We start from the raw sequence: 17,536 nt of genomic DNA, 5'->3' as shown, positions 1-17,536 counted from the left end.
ACACTTCCTCTCACACAGTCGCCAGTTAATGTAAAACTTCAGGAGCTCTGGCACTTCTCACTGTATTCCACTCTTTAGTGGTGAAGGCTGGATCTACCCTTAATGTGCAAGAACAACAGCAGTGAAGTGGAGCCACATTGAGAAAACACAGCCATAAACAGTGTTTCCACTACACGAGCCTGCGTCTCACTGCCCAGGCTGCTCTACAGCATAAATGTGCACGATGCAGTATGTGCTGCATTTTAAGGCTGCTGTGGTAGAATACAAGAGGAAGCAGGTAGAAACCTTAAGTTATGCACTGAGGTCTCTGCACTCCATCACAAACATCACAACAAGCATTCCATTAAACGCCACTTAAGATCAAAGATTCATGATGGGATGAAACCATTTTGCAAGGCTGTGAAGACAAGTTGCCGCCATATGAGAAACTGAGTGTGCTCAGTACACGAGCCTCACAATAGATGTGAGAAATAAATGTCAGCTGTCTAAACTTTATGATCTAAATACATCCCACTGTGTCATTTTTGTCAACAACAACGCAACATTAGGTGAGCTATAATGCTACAATCCTTAAATATGGCGAGTAGGAAGCAGGACACAGAGATGCCGCTGCAGTGTTGTAGTTCAGTATATTTTTGGGTGGCAATAAACTGGATGACCACAGCTTCCGGGATTAATATTGTAGAGTCTCAATCTACTCAACATGAAGTTTAAAAATTAAACTGTATCCATAAATGAATTTATTAATGAACAGAATACACGTTACAATCGCAAAGTTAAATTTGAACAATCTGATCTTCAAGGGCATCTCCTTGTGCACCTCTGGGTACTCTTAGCAACATGGCTACTCGTGGCTGTTTTTTCTTTTTTTTTTTGTGCTCGAGCATCTCTGACATCACAGGTTTTAAATTTGCAGAATTGTGTCAGACTGACACGACTCTCATGTCGAGGATCATAGTAGGGCTGGGTATCGTCACTGATTTCTAGAATAGATTCAATTCCGATCCACAAGGTCCTGAATTGATTCGATTCAATCTGGGAAATTTTGCCTCAGACAGTCAGATCAGTACATTTACATATTTTTGTATTTATAAAAAGAAGGCTGACACTTTCCAGACTTTATCAAAGGTGTGAGCATCACAGCAGATGCCTTTGTGTCAAAGTAGCTGAAGATAAAACAGAAAAACATGAAGGTGATTTTCCTGGCCTGGGATTTTATAAAAATATTCTGCAGTACAACAAAAACGAAAGAAAACCATTAATCAACATATGAACATTACCTCTGAAGTTACAGCGGTTTGATTACAGACACAGCTAAGCGTTTTGCATTTTGTATCATTTTAAAAAGTTTAAATTTGTTCAGAAGCCTGTTGAACAGCAGAAATTAGGTTTTCTTTTCGGAAGTAAGTAAAAGGAAAAACAAAACATCGTCCGACAGCGCTGTAAACAACGGTAGCCTTGTGTGTAACAAGCAAGCGAATAATGCAGAAAACAGATTTCGGGGATAGATGGGAAACTGTTCTTGAAGTACACTGAGAAAGAGAGAGAGAGCTGTGCATGAAGTGTGATTTTATTGTGGTGGAAGCAAAACAGCAAAAGTCAGAGGGAGTCCATGACGATGTTTATGTGAAGCGTAGTTTGGATCTTCTTTTGCTGCTGGTTCGGTCAATATTGTTTGGAGAGATAAAACTAACAGCTTTAGAATCAACGCAAAACGGGCGTAAACACAAAGCGCGGACCCGCCGAAACATCAGAGTCAGCGAGCTGTCGGCTTTCAGCCCCGACCGTATCTGTGCCGTCGGGTGAGAAAGGTGACATCTCACTGATTCTGATCTGCGGGTCCGCGCTTTGCGTTTACGTCTTTGTGCAGAAGCCGTGGACCTGCTCTCATTTACTGTTTTAAATGTTTGGTGGTTGTCAAAATTTTGTGACGTTTCACCTGAGATTCTGGAATTTTGGGCAAAATACATTTATATAAAAAAATCGATTCAGGATTTTAATGAATCAATATCACGTTATCCAAGCCAGAATCGATTTTAATCGATGAATCGATTATTAAAACCCACCCCTAGATGAGAGCTGGATCTTAGGGGGACTAAACAGCGGTTCTTTTACTGTCCAAAGGTGGCACATGAGGGCAGGAGTGCAGCTAGGAGCAAGCTTGTCATCGTCTCTTTATTTATTTATTTTAAAGTTGACTGTGCAGCTGGGGTCAGAGTTAAATGTTAGCACCCTTTAGCATGCTGCAGCAACTGAGAGTAGACATTCAGCGCAAACCAACTGAAATGAAGCGATCTGAGTGGCCTCAGATTTGGCTCCCTGCGGCTTTTTCCTATCAAAATAAAATCTAGCTGAAGGGGCATCGTTTTGACACAACAGCAGAAACCCAGCACATATGTCAGAGGAACAAGTGCAAGTAGTTAAAACTTCAGTGAGGGAACTAAAAGCAGCTTTCCCCAAGGAGACCACCAAAAAGGTGCGGTGGCCTTACTAAATAAAATATATTAGCTCTAATTTTAAGAATTTTAAGAGCTAGGTGAACACAACACAATAAAATCTGGAAACAATCCAGTTTTCTCCAGTTTCATATCATAAAAGAATATTTTTCTATGCAACTTCTCAAAATGCTTTCATCCAGCAGAGATGTGAAGATTTTTACACTGTGAATTAGACTCTGCCTTTCCATCAAAGCCACAATCAAACACAAGCATGACCCGCAACAGACTCTACTGCTCTGCAAAAAAAGCAGATAAAACACTATTTGTCATATTTTTTTTAGTTACTTCATAATTTCCTGGTTAAGGATATTATATGATTTGATCATCTGTTTATTCAATACTGCACACTGGCATTGGTCTCCTTATAACATGACACCATCCAGCATAGATTTCTGAATTAATATGAGAGCGCCACTGAGCCAGAATAAGGATGAAAAGCCGCGTCAGCGCAGACTCACGTAGTCATGGAAGGCCTTTGCCTCACTGGAGTGTTCACATGTGTCTCTTCTCTCTGGAGCTGCACAGTACAGGTCCCAGAAAACACTACAAAGCACAGAAAGAGACAATATTATAAAGCCGAACCCTTTGAAATAAAGAAAAGATAGGCCATGACAGAGCTCTGGTAATCTGGCATCCAGAAAATAAGTTGGTTTTTTTTTGTTATCAACATTGCAGCAGATGACTTCAAATTCACTATCACAGCATGCAAACAGTTAACTGAGGAAGGGCTGATGAGATAAAGACAAACACAGGAGGAGAGATAATTTTATTCAGTCATGGCAGTGATGGAATGAACAGAAACGGCAATAAAAAGAATGGATCTTGTATCAATTCCCATAAAAAAAACGCACTCACCACCACCATGAGTGGAGGAACCCCGGAGGTTCTCCTAATGTGATGTTCTTCTCCCATCGGATCTTGAGACACACACACACACACACACACACACACACACACACACACACACACACACACACACACACACACACACACACACACACACACACACACACACACACACACACACACACACACACACACAGAATGAGATCCTTCAGAAACATAGCAAGTATAACAACATGCCTGACATCTGAATTACCTGCTTTATAAGGTTAAAGAGGGTGCGAGGGAATTCTTATAACACACGCCATTAAGTAATTATGTTATGATTCTCGTGGAATCATAAGTGGATAAGTGGGTTTATGTGTGCCTGAAAGCTCTTGTATTCATGAGTACATGAAAGTGTGCGTTTGCTTCCTCGGTCAGGAGGTGTGTAGGGTATGAGGTCATAGACATGTACCGGCCTGAGGAGCCCAGCCAGACTATTGTGCGGCCTACGACACACCCTTCAGTCTCCTCCTCACAGCATTATCCATCATTCTGAGCTCATCAACTTTGAGTTTCATTTATTGCTGCTCTCTCTAAATTCTTTACCTTCCTTCCTATTAAAAAAAATGAACACAGACAAGTTTCTAAATAAGTCTGACAGCAAAAAATGCAATTCTTGAAGATGGCCATTGAGCAAGGTGGAATAAGAGTTTTACTGCATGTGGACTCGACTGGTTCTTATATAGCGCTTCTCTACTCTACCTGAAGTACTCATAGTACTTTATACAACATACCTCATTCATTCCCATTCATATACATGCTTTCCATCAAATAATCATAATAATAACACGCATTTACTCTCTGCCCAACCTTCCAACTAGTAGATGACCTGCTCTACCTCCTGAGCTACAGCCACCCCACATGTATCTCTGCCTTCAGGCCTTTATCCTATAATATTAGGCTCATATTAGGTCAATAAATTTGACCGACTAATCCTTAAAGTCAGGTTTTCAATACAGAGCAAAAAAAAAAAAAGTGTTGGGCAATCGACTCTTAATAAGTTTAACGAGGCGTCTCTGAGGAAACTTGCTAACAGCAGCATTTTCTTTCTCAAATCAAGAACCACTATCGCCACAGAGGAAACATGGAGCACAAGAGTAAATCAGCCTATGATAAAATTCAGTTTGAGAGTGACAGCATATGCGAATGAAAAGCACGAGACAAATTACACAGATTTGAATCTGATCACTGAGACAAATTTCGGATATTGTCCGGGCTCATTTACGAGCAAATTAATTTCTCTTTCGGATCTTACTGTTATCTTGAGATGTGATTATTTCAAACAAATCGGTACACAGAGAGAGAGAGAGAAAAGAGCATCTTAAGGTATTAAGATTTGAATCAAAAATAAAATATCTGAAATGTGAAAACAAGGTGGAGAAAAAAAGAAAATGTTCTTTTCTTCTGGGGCAGCATACCACTCAAATAAGACACCAAAACAAAGTAGTTTCCAGTGGAAGTGAACATGGTTACAACATGCTTAAAAAAGCAGTTTATAATAAAGCAAATTCCCAGTTCAGGAAAAGTGCAGATGGGGTGGGCGGAGGAATAGATAGTTATTTAAAAAGCAGAAAATGAGCTATCTACGAAGGAGAAAATCGTTTTTTTTTTCTACTTACTGCTGGAAAAACTGCTGTGGATTTTATGTGATAATCTGCTGAAGTTAGCGCGGTGAACTTCACTGGTGCCGAAGAAAGAAAAACACAGCGTCAGTGGGAGGGTTTCAGACGCTGTTCATCAGACTGATACGTCAGCTGAAACAGACGTAGCACCTTGCAGGCTGTCGTCGGCCTTGCAAACAGCTAAAAATGACATCACCGCTGCTGATGTGCTGTGCATTTTGCTGTCACTTTAGGCTCTCGATTCTCGTAGCCTGGCTCCTCCACGCATTTCAGCGATATACCGACGCAGGAGCACAGAGGGAGATTGCTGCAACAGTAGGAAGAGTGATTGCTTTGTTTTGCAGCGACTTCAAGCGTGCCTCAAGTGTGTGCATAAACGGTTATGGGGATGACTTGACACCATAGTCCAACATGTCGTTTACAATTGCAGCATTCGTCAGAATCAGTGACATCACCCACGTGTAGGACGACTTTGAGCACAGTGTTCATGGATGAACTGTGCTTAGCCCCATGTTCGTCTTAATTTTTGATAAGGCTTAGACAAGTAGAACTCAAAGGCTGCGCTGCATAAATGGATCCATGTGAGGACAATCACAGTGGTTCATGGAAAGCACAAGAGAAACAGTAGTTAGTGGTTGTAACTTCAGCCTTATGACTATGTGTTTACCCCACTAATGGGCTTTTCTATTGATTGTGTGTGGTGACCAGGTTTGAGTTTGGAGCCCACACCTTGGCTCTGACCCTGTATGCACACACACACACACCACACACAGAGAGCTGAAAAGTGTGAGCAGTAGTGAGACAATGACACAATTGTTTTGTCTGCATCTGACTTCTCAGAGTGACCTCATGTTCATCTTTTTTAATTTCCCTTCATATTATGTTTAATCCAAGTAAAAGAAGAAGACTATTGTGCCACCTGCTACAGCAGCGGTGTGAACAAGCGCTAACATAACAGGAAAAGCTGAATCACCGCATGTTCAATCAGACCATCCTGACCTCAGCTGCAGATCAGACACAGCGACTTTTAGAAGGAATGGTTTGCTTTGAAGTGTTTTGGGAGGGTCAGGAACTGCCCCTGTTTGTTTGGCCCGCATGCTTTTAGTCTAAGTTCGCAGTTCCAGTAAACCCTATTGGCAGCCAGCAATTTCCATTTACACACCATGACAAAGAAGGTTTTACTTTCTCGAACTGGCAGAAACGATACAGAAAAAAATCGAGAATGAGCATGACATTCATCATTTCTCACATTTAATTGGCTGCAGCTTAGACCAAACAAGATTGCACACAGTTCAGGTCAGGACACTTTCTAGTGTCTCTTGTATTTCCCCTTCATCTGGAAAGTGTGGAGAAAAACCCCCAAAAAACAACGAATGTGCCCGCATATCCCGTCTTCCTGTGGTCTGCATTCCCAGGAGGTCTTTTAGGAGGTCATGCTGCAGAAAGATCCCTTTAGCATGATTGCTGGCAGATGTAGGCAATGTGTGACATGGGCACAGTTTTGTTTTCACCCCTACTCGCGTAAAATGTAAACCTTTTGAATTTGTGCTGTATTGTCTTTAAGGTTTCAGATCTTTTTGTTGTTTTTCTTTGAGCCATCAATTTAGTTTGAGAGGTTTGCGTGGTTTCTTTTTGCCACTTCTTCTAAGCTGTCCGTTTGTGATTTGATATTTATATCAAGGTATCCCTTTACGATTTGTGAATTGCCGCCCCGGGCTCCTGCTCCATGAGCATAAGGATGCGCTGTAAACCCATGTGAATGATAACACAGGGCTTTAAAGCCGTACTACAACCCACCCTTCCAGCACCAGTTACACTTTTTTTGCAAACATGTTTATGCTCTGTGTGTACGTGCACGTGTATGCTTGCATATGTGTGCATGCGGACGGCACAAAAGCGGCTGTGTTTATACTTGTTGCGCTCCCGCTGAATGCATTCCCACACTTGAACATGACACCGCCTATCTTCTTCATCTGCGGAAGAGAGATCAAGTGATACAGCAGAGAGGAAAGGGTGTCTGAGAGAAACTGAGGTGTAGGTACGTGTGCGCACGTGTGCGAACACACACTAAGAGCGATGAGAATCGGTGCCAGCTGATGATGTAACCTTTTCCACCACCCACACCCCCTTTCCCCCTTTGTTCTCCTCTTCCTCTGGCCGATGTACAACAAGCCTCTAGCTACTGTCTCCTACATTGCAATTTACCGTCATTTACTGCAAAGCACAATCATCAGCTGACCTCCTTTTCACCTCATCACCTTTTCACCTCCGCGGAATTAAAGTGAGGACAAGCGCAGGGAGAGGAGTGGAGAGACAGACGAGAAGGAGAGCAGGAAGATTACAATAAAAACAGAGGAGAGCAAGATGGGAAGAGAGGGACAAACACAAAGCTGCCGAGCGGATCAGACAATGATGTCAGTCGGAGACGTCAGCTCCAGCCTAAGCATCATAAGTCTCCCTGCGCGCCGGCTCCAGTCCCACTAAATGCAACACTAATGTTAAAAAGCTTGTTGTCTCAGCACTGCGAGGCCAGGCTAATTCAATTAGCCGCTACACTTGTTCGACATGTTATATGAGGGTCAGACCACCCTTCAGAGTGGACACATAAAGTACATGGCCTGCAGTCCGGCACAAACACATAAAGCATTTTCGTGACTTACCTCTGAGAGAAAGGTCTGTGCTGACTTCTGTGCTCCTACATGCAGCAGGTACTCGTACACATAAAGAGCCAACCTGCACAAACAAAGAACAACAGCAGGACAAAAGATGAAAATTAGCAGAGGCAAACAGATATGAGGCGAGTAAGCAAGAGACAGTGAAAACAGTCTTAGTTTTACAAGCAGGCAAAAATTAGAGCAACTACTAAGCACTTGCAAATCTCCAAATATTGAAATAAATAAGTTTTTCTCTGGGTGTTTGAGATAAATCCATACATAGTGGGAAACTGCACTAAAGACGAACACCTAGGCGTGGATACAATTTGCCAGGCAGCCAGGCAGGACTAGAATCCTGTATGAGGAGATGAGTGAAAACTGCAGAGTCTGTTAGAATTCCCATGGGAAACACAAAGACACACTCTAACTTAGGAGCAATATTCCTGCCCCCAAATTGCCAAACAGACAGGACAACCATTAAAAACATTCGAAATTCACGCAACATATAAGCTAAAACAACACAGTGATAACAGTAGGCCTGGTGGGACCACACTGAGAAATACCTCACCTCAATGCCTTGGGCTCTCCATGGACTTCCTCCCATGGCTTTGATCACAGTAAGAATTAATTACAGGCTTGATTTGTTAATCAATTCTCCTCCCTGTGAGCCTCTCCTGGTACTAACAGCAACTTAGGAAATGGAGGACGGGGTAATCTACTGGTCTATAAATACAAGGTAAAAATTGATCTACAGGGGATCAACAGCAGATCTCACTGACTCCTAATGGCACTGTGTAGATTTAGAGATTTAGCCATTGTAAGAACACAAAGTAACTCTACAGGGATATGAACATGATCAGCGTATTTAGCAGTATTAGTACAAAAAACTATTCTGTCAGATGTTTGTATACTCAGTGGGCTTGATGTGTGCTGAAACAGCAATGTATTAATACAATTGTGTTATATATGGCTTCAATTAAATGACTAATCTGTTGACTATTTCTCAGTGAATCAGTGTGTCGCTGTCTAATGCATACCGCTGGAAAACTGCCAACATTTCTATCATCATTTTTAAAGATTATGGGGACATAGTGAAATAGTTCTCCAGACTTTCTGAAGGTCTTTCAAAGTTTTTCTTTGGACATTGGTTGCTTTTTCTCTCATTTTAAGTCCAGTCTGCATATTTGGCCATTTTCAGAGACATGTTTTTTGTTTTTTTTGTTCGTTTCTTAAGCCACTTAATATTGACCTATGAATCATCCAAGCATAGAAAGGCACCTAAACAGTGTGGTGTCTACATATAACAGCAAAAAGACAGTTTTAAATCTTTGGGCACTTTGTTACTAGCATTTTGTTGCAAAACCCCCCTAAAAAACTAGAAAGAAAACACAAAATTTCTCCTCATTTCTTTAGCTGAATCTATGACAAATGCCAAAAGACAGAAGATAACACAGTTTGACAGACATGAAATAGTAGTTTGACAGCAAATACTATTTGCTCTCAAAATATATTTAACGCAATGCTACTTCCACAGAATCATTAGTGATTCCCAAAGTGCTATTAGGTAAATCCAGACACGATGTGCAGCATCCATCCACAAAGGTTTCTACAGAAACAGTCTTAGGGGAAGGCTGGCCCATAGGAAGCAATTCTTAAGGGAAACAGGGAGAAAAGGCTAAGGTACATCAAATTACACAAGATGTGGACTGAAAATCTGTGGCAGGTCTGATGGAGTGATGAATCCAAACTGGAAAATTTTGGTTCAAATCATCATCAAATCATCGCTGCTAATCATCACGGACAGAAAAACACAGTGAAACCCTATCAGCCATAGATTGGCTTCCCCAGAGCCCAAACCTCAACTTTATTGAAGCAGTGTGGGATCATCGTGACAGAGAACGGAACAAAGGGTACGAGGAACCGCAGAAGAGCTTTAAATGTTCTTCAAAAAGCCTGGAGAACTATTCCTGAAGTCTACTTAAACAAATGACACCAGAGAGTTCAGACTGTGTTGGAGACTAAAGCTGATTATACCAACATTTTTTTCAAGCTCATTAGAATTGACCACACTCTGTTTTTGCCATATGTACTGTATTTCCATGTGAGTTTACAAGTTTCAATTAATTGTTGGACCCGTTTCCCATTTTCCTACCAAACTATAAAGAAATGATGGAGTGGTACAAGACTTTTGCAGAGTACTGTACTGTTGTATATGACGAAAGACGATTCAAACACACATCTGAGAAGCCTTAAACATGATGCATCGAGCGCTTTGAGCTGGAGCTTGGAGCTTTGTACGTTAGTGGGTTCAACTTTCTGAAGGCATGAAGCCATGAACGATGGCCACACTGGGACAGCAGCTGTCCTAGAACACCCCCACCCACTGAAAGGTGCTACCAGCTTGTTGTAGCAGATCCAGACTCTTACACCGAAGTAAAAATAAACTCCCCAGACAGCTCTGTCTGCCTGTCTGAAGATGATGGACTGCACACCTTTCTGCTATGCACACAGGTACTCTGTCTGTGGCCCCCACCTCCTCCGTCCCTCTCCTTTCTTTCTTCCATCTTTCTTCATCGCTTTCATCCTTCGTCTACCTCCCCCTCCTCTCCCTTTCACTCTGTGCCTTTTCTGTCTTGGTTTCGTCTTGCACCCTTTTTTATTTTTTAATTTTTACAGAGGCCATGTTTGTTTAACGATGAAAGGACGAGGAGGGAACCTCTTTCCGTCTATCCTTCCCCTCCAATATCCATCTCTTCTTCCCCATGTCCCCTCTCCTCCCCCCGTGGCCGGGCTGTAATGTGTAACCAAAGAGATAGAGACAGAACGTTTCACAGGGACAAGGTTAACAGAACAATGAGAGGCTTGACAAAACTCTTGACACCTCGACAACTGAACATGAATAAAAGATGTGCCCGATGTGTGTGTGTTTTTTTTCCAAGGCGCTGCACAACCCCCGAACATTTCTAGGAACGAACTTGCTCCGTCGCTCTGTTCTGCTTCGTTTTCCTGTCAGCCTGTCGAAATCTGTCACTCCCTCCTGTGAACCCCACCGCCAGCCACTGCAGCATCAGTATAGAACTATTTATTAATACTGACAGATCGCATGTATCTGCAGTGAATACATTCGTAGCGATGATGACAACCTGATGGGCTGCATGAATGAATTTGTTGTGTCAGTGGGAATAAATAAAGAAATGAAAGCTTGTTCTCAGCATGCACCAGTTTGTTTTCAGTCAGCTATCTATTACTATGCTAAATACAGCCTCGCATGGTAGCTGCCTCGGATAAAGACTTAAAGGTTTTAACCTATGATTGATTTCACAGAGGCTCCGCGCTGTGACCTTTGGTCCTAATAGAGAGGTGGGAATCGAAGGAAGTGAGGAAACCTAGGAAAGGTGGATAGAAGAGGGCAGTAGTGGCAAAGGTGATGCAGTTTTTTTTTTGTTTTTTTTTTTAAAAAGAAGTGAAACCACAGGTACATATGCTATTACAAGTTTTGGAGAGGTGATGAAAGAAAGGGAAAAAAGAAGGAAGACTTGGTTCATTTTTGACCTTAAATACAGGGAGTTTAAAGGCGTAAAAGCTTGCAAAATACACCCTAACACCCTCCTTCTCTTAGCACACACCAACAGGTGGAGTTTAAACGTGGCTGATAAGCAGAAAGCAACAGAGCAGATATTGGTAGCACTCGATATCTGCCTAACTTTAACTCACAACTACTCATTTCCTCCAAGACGAGTGATAGGCTTTGAAAGCACTAAATCCCTTCATGCTGTTGCCTCATTGTTCACTTACCACTTGTTCAACTTGCTCACTTACCACAAGCAGCTACAAGGAACTCGGCAGGACGACGGAGCCCAAACACTGAGCAGAGATAACGTTTGAGGATTAGAGGATGGGGGACTGTTCAAGGTTAAGAATCCTCTAAATTTGACACATTAAAATGAAAACATGACAATGGCTCTCCTGTCACGTTAAATAAACTGTCACTTTAAGCCATATCTGTGGGCAGCAGTGCTCAAATTGAGGCAGCCAATGATTTTCGAAATGCTCCCTGACTCCATATTAGTCCATACACACTGAAGTTTTGAGGCGTTTGCCCTTGCTGACGGACACGCACGTTTCTTTCCATTTCTTACCTGACTACTCTGGCAATTTCTGTTGTAAATATGAAGCACTTTACATTAATCAAAGCTGCAGCTAGAATGATTAGAGTGCTGGGCCCCTCCCGCTTTGTTTCCACTCCATGCTGCTCGTAAGCGTGTGCACAAATGCACTTCTGGGCGTGTTTTGCGTCACGGTGGTGGTTCTAGCAGAGAAGGCATAGGCAGAGGAGAGGGGTGAACTTTCAGGTCTCCAAGTGACCCATTTATCCTTCAAATTCAAGTGGTTCCGTCTTCTCTGAGTCACATCTAATTAAATTCATATTTCAAGCTGAACCCCATCCCGGCTGCTCTCGCAAAAATCTACAAGACCAGACAGCTGCAGCAAGCTCAGACAGTCAGAGACTGAGCTTAGCTTAATGAAGGCAGCAGGCAGAAACACTGACCAGTTTCTACGCAGTCTTGTAACAGAGCCGCTGTTGCTGTTACCAGGCTGTCGAACAGAGAGGAAATCAGGGAGAGGAGAGCTATCTCGGAGCTCAACCACAACCTCAGCTTAAAGCGAAGACATGAAGCTTTTTTTTCCTCAGGATCAGCATTTAGGAGACCAACAGATCACTGCTAATCAATTTACTGCCATGGCGATCAAAGTCTGGCAGAGCTTCAAATCACAACAGGCAATGGTTTCAGTGATTAGGTTTGCCTATTATAGATTAGCTTCAGAATATTTCACCCTTGTTAAAGATGAAATGGAAAAGCGATTATACTTCTGATCTGAATCGACACGTTAAGTGACATATATCCAGGACTCAATACTGTGCTGACATAGCCTAATTACATATTTGACCAGGAAAATCAAATTAAATGTTATATAAGTGAAAAGGGAAGCAATCAAATCCTTACTGCCAGTAAGCAATCTTCATTAATGATTTTTAGCAGTCTGTATTACCAAAACTGCATTATTGGGAAAACTGCTGGGTGCCGGTCCTGTTGTAGTTCCACATTACTTACTTTTAATGTTTTTGTTTAAGGGAGAAATTTGCACAAACGCCACACAGCAGAGGCAGCGGCGTTTAGTATCCTCTGAATAAAGTGCTATAAAAGTATCTTACTGCACAAATGTTATTCAGGTGTGGGCAGTGGCAGGAAATCAGTTTCTCCCTGCAGAAGGTGTTGAATGCAAACTGTGTCCAAAATGGCAGTTAGAGAGTTTTGCGGCAGGAAATATTTGATCAAAAACTCAAAATAGTGTCTGTGCAGTTTATTCCAAATCCAATCAGGCAGTCTTGCCCCTTAGCAACCATGGTGGTGACGCCCCCGGGCAGTTACTGCAGGCTCAGAAACCCGGCCAGTATTCAAATACAGAAATCTCAAAATGAGGCCAGTTTTCGCTTCAGAACCTGGACCTGAGCATTTCTATTCGCTTATCTTTATAAAATCAACAAAGAATCAAGAAATGCGAAAGCCACCTCACTTATGATTCAACTACTATAACTACCAAGATAAACCATCATCCTCTAAACACACACATTGCAAACCATCAAAGTGTTTGATGCATGCATTCCCCCCCGCTCTGCCCTCAATCATATGTCCGCTCTTTAAATTGGCACTTAGTCATCAAACCTTTGAGAACCCCTGATTTAAATGGATGGAGCGAGAGGCATAACTGCAATTTCAATCACCACCACCACATAAAAAACGCATGTACAGAATAATCAAATCTGATAATAACACAAAAAATAACCCCAAATATCCCCCCCTCCACCCCAAACATCCACCTCCCCCACAGGGCTTTTTCGTTCTTATGCACAATGTTTTACAACACCCACACACTTGTACCAGTACAAAACATGATTGGCCTGGTATTCAGCAGCTCAGCTGTTATAAAACAGACGATTGGCTTTTTGGAGGTAGCGGTGGATATGTGTCAGGTGACTGCCTTCTCTGGCGTTACACAATTTTTCCTTAGACCTCTATTCCACGCTCCTCAGCTTTTAGTTTTAGTTTAGTGACGTTGAATTCAAAAGATTTTTGTGCAGACGAAGAGTCACATGATGGGTGAAACACCCCCTTTTTTTAAAATGCGAGAGTGCAAAGAGGCTGAAGCAGAAATGGCTGCTTCATGGAGAAAGTTGCTAACTGTGGTTTTAGATTTTGTCAAGCCAGCAAACACAAAGAGAGGCTGGCTTTGCTGAACTTCATCATAGTGATGAAGTTCCAGGTGACCGTCATGCTTCTGGTCATCTGGTAAATATATTTAATTAAAGTTTTCAATTCAACTGACTTTTCAAAATTTATTTTATAGCAACAAATCACAACAACAGTTGCCCCAAAGCACTTTATATTGTAAAGATAAAGGCCCTAAAAGCTACTGAGGTAAATACCTGAATCTTTAGCACTTCAGTTGCAATTTTGCAATAGTGTTTGAAACTTTATCTGTTGTTCCTTTGTGTTCGGAAGAGAAGTATTTATTTCAACATTTGCAATCACTAATCTGAGCTTTTCTCCCACCACATCATTCTCACTTACTTCCAGCGTTTTTTTGTCAGCTTAGCTGCTTCTCATTCAATTTCTATAGTCTTATACACCCCCGATTCTAAAACTGTTCAGATGCTGTAAGAAATCTAACTAAACACAGAATACAAATCTCATAAACCCGCATTTTATTCACAATAGAACACAGAAAATATATAAAATTATTATACAGAGAAAATTTACTTTTTCATGACAAATATTAGCTCGTTTTCAAGTTGATAGCATGAACTAAAATGCAGATGGGACGAGGGGAGCAACTACATTTCAAGTAGTACTAAAAAGAAACCGCCGGAGGAACAATTTGCAACTAATTAGGTTAATTGGCAACAGCTCAGCAGCATGATTAGGTATAATAAGGGCATTTCAGACAAAACGATGGGCAGACGTTCAGCAACCTCGAAAAAATTATCTCTGAAAATTGTGGAACAATTCCTTAATATTTTTTCTAAAAGGAAAATTGTGAAGACTGAGTATCTCATTGTCTACGGAAAAGATTCGGAGAATCTGGAGAAATCTGTGAACAAAGGACAAGGCTGAAAATCAATACTGGATGCTCGTGATCTCTGGGCCCTCGGGCAGCACTGCATTCAGAACAGGTTAAAGCTCTATCATGCAAAGAAGAGGCCATACTGTATGTAAACATGATCCAGAAACGCCCGAGTTCTCTGTGGACTGAAGTCATTTAAAATGGACTGAGGCAAAATGGAAAAACTGTAATGTCTTTTGAAAAACCTGCGTCCTCACAGAGGGACCATCCGGCTTGTTATCGGTGGTTGGATCAAAAGCCTGCAACTCCTTGGTATGAGGGTGAAAGGTGTTTACAGGTTCTCAACATATGCACACGTCATCTTTTCCAGGGAAGCATATTTTAGCAAGTCAATGTTAAAAGAAAGAAAGAAGCTAACTTTTTGAAACAAGAAATCACGCCCCCCTTCCCGGTCATCATTATCTTCCAATAAGGCAAACACAACCATGATTATTGCCTTGAACCTAACAATTAAATAAGCACACCTTTAACGATTAATTCCTGTCACATCGTTAAAACAACTATTTCGATGTTACTACAGGTTTGGACACATACTGTAGCACTTAATCTGCAATACTCCTACACATTCAGCAGGAAAATTACTTACATTCAGTCTAGCCTTTAGAAAAAAAGAAAAATGAAATGCAAGTAACTGCTGGTTTTCTGCTCAAGTCATACAGAAGATCAAAATTCACTGAAAGTAAATCTTTTAATTGAGGCCTCGGCTCTTCAACCTCGGCTGAACGAGGGTCCGACACTGCGTTGCTCTAGGAATGTGGCATTTGCACAACGTACGGAAATATTGTTAAACGTTATTATAATTATATAAGTATTTTTGAATGTAGCAACTGCCTGACATGTCTAAAAATAAATGTGTGTGTGTGTAAACGAGTGAAAATAAAAATTCAGTGCAGTGATTTACCGTTCTGTCTTTCGAGGAACAGCTGGAGATTAGAGCCTCTCTATGCTGTCAACCAGGGATTAACTTGCAACTTCTCTCATGAATTGGTCAAACACAGGTTGGACACGTGATCAGTACTCTGAACATGTGTTCAGTACAGAGTTGCTCGTGTATTAAACAACCATAAAAAGATAAAAAGACATACATTCATATAGGAACCATATCCCTCTGTCGTTGTCAGGATGGAGGAAAATTACAGAGAAAAATTAAAGAGGAAGAGAGCGATGGTGGGACAGGAGTATAACAGAGCGAGATGAAAGGTTTTGGTGACAAGCAGAGAGAGAAGAAGAGGGATTAGAGAGACGGAGAGGGAAAAAAAGGATGGAGGTGATGGGTGCTAGCGGATGAGCCCTGAGATGAATCCTCATGAGATCTGTAAACTTTCATATTCTAATGTTGAGGATTCTCACCGAGTGGTGTCTCAGTTAGTCAAGCACCCTGCTGTGACCTCCTTCTGCAAATTAACACAAAACCCTGCAATGAAAAAAAAAGTCTACGGAGCTACAGTAGAAGTGATTCCTACCGTTTTTTGAAGAGAAAAAGCAAATGACTACATGCTGTGCTGAAATCATAACATACAGGATGGACTGGAAGCTACACAAGCGTAGCATGCCGTGGTGTATGCGCTGGATTTCATTATATTTTTATAAACGCATTTTAAAGAGTCCTGTGAAGAGGTAATATCAATGGAAAAGTAATCCTATTGAACCAAGTCACAGACAGGAAGTTATACGCTGTAGTTATCTCCTGGATATGCTTACCTACACACAAAAAAACCCACTAAATTAGCATCTTAAATCTCTGCTGTGTGTTTTCACAGCAAAGAATAATTTTAGCAAATGTGCCACAGTGAAGTAGAGCTGTAGTGTCTTTGAAGCGCTTTGCTTTCAAGCGACCGTACACGAAATAAAAAAGCAATGAAAGCAATATTTTAAAAAAAGTTACTCCTCCGAATTCAATATAATAGCAGTAACACTGCAAATTAGACCTGCAGTAAACTCCAGCTTGGTGAAAGTCATAATACATAAATGTGGACAGCCTCATTCTGAATGCTCTGCTTTCATTTGTGTGATGTTAATTTAAAAAAAAAATGCAATCCCATCACTCAGTGCCTTCCAGCTCGTCTCAGTGAGGATCTACTTTAGCGATCCTCTGCAGCTTGACAGCCGAATGTTGAGATTTATTATTATTTTTTTAGACTTTTGCCATGTTACATAATTTTGCAGCATATGTGACTGATGCAATACAGACAGTGACAGCAGTAATCACAAGTATAGAGGAAGGCGCCCTGCATAAAACTGAGCCACTTTACCAATTAGCATCATGCAAATGCTTGATTAGAGACTGGTCATCGTTATGTCAAAGCAGGCTTTAAATATAGGTACAGAACAACCACATGGCTGCTTTTTTATTACCTGACTCACAGAAATTCTGAGGCAGGTACTGAGATCAGCATTTGGGAGTGCTAAAAAAAAAAAAAAAAAAATTTAACAAATCAACACATTTACTGTTTTTTAGTTGGATTTTTTTCTTTTTTATTATCACCCAGCCACCTAAAACACACAATGTTTTACACCGTTTTCGTTACATCCTTGAGACATCCTAAGTGATATCACACCCCAACACACAGCGCTGGGCCACAATGGCAACACAAATCACAGACACCTGTCTTTGAGTTGGAGGTATGATCGTAAGCGTTATCGTCTTCGTCGTGCCGAGCCTACACTGAATGCTACGGGATCCATCTCT

The 17,536-nt window shown here is 41.4% G+C and overlaps 1 protein-coding gene across 2 annotated transcripts in view; it reads right to left on the bottom strand.

Annotated features, from left to right (window-relative positions):
* Positions 1-17,536, bottom strand: part of LOC146696881 (single-stranded DNA-binding protein 2) — a 56,992-nt gene that overhangs the window by 26,844 nt on the left and 12,612 nt on the right. Inside the window, exons 2-4 of one of the 2 annotated variants that reach the window (XM_085475211.1) lie at positions 7,669-7,741; positions 3,354-3,415; positions 2,957-3,041 (exon numbers count right to left, since the gene is read on the bottom strand). In XM_085475211.1, coding sequence (XP_085331337.1) covers positions 2,957-3,041; positions 3,354-3,415; positions 7,669-7,741 — 220 coding nt within the window. The remainder of the gene's footprint in view (positions 1-2,956; positions 3,042-3,353; positions 3,416-7,668; positions 7,742-17,536) is intronic. The other variant, XM_085475212.1, reaches the window with a different exon arrangement.

Source organism: Copadichromis virginalis, linkage group LG12 (assembly GCF_057382275.1).
Source record: "Copadichromis virginalis isolate Kocher_CV1m ecotype Utaka linkage group LG12, C_Virginalis_male_GT1.1, whole genome shotgun sequence".
NCBI classification, from domain to species: Eukaryota; Metazoa; Chordata; class Actinopteri; order Cichliformes; family Cichlidae; genus Copadichromis; species Copadichromis virginalis.
The sequence above is the reverse complement of the archived record's forward strand: the minus strand, read 5'-3'. Positions and strand labels throughout refer to the sequence as shown.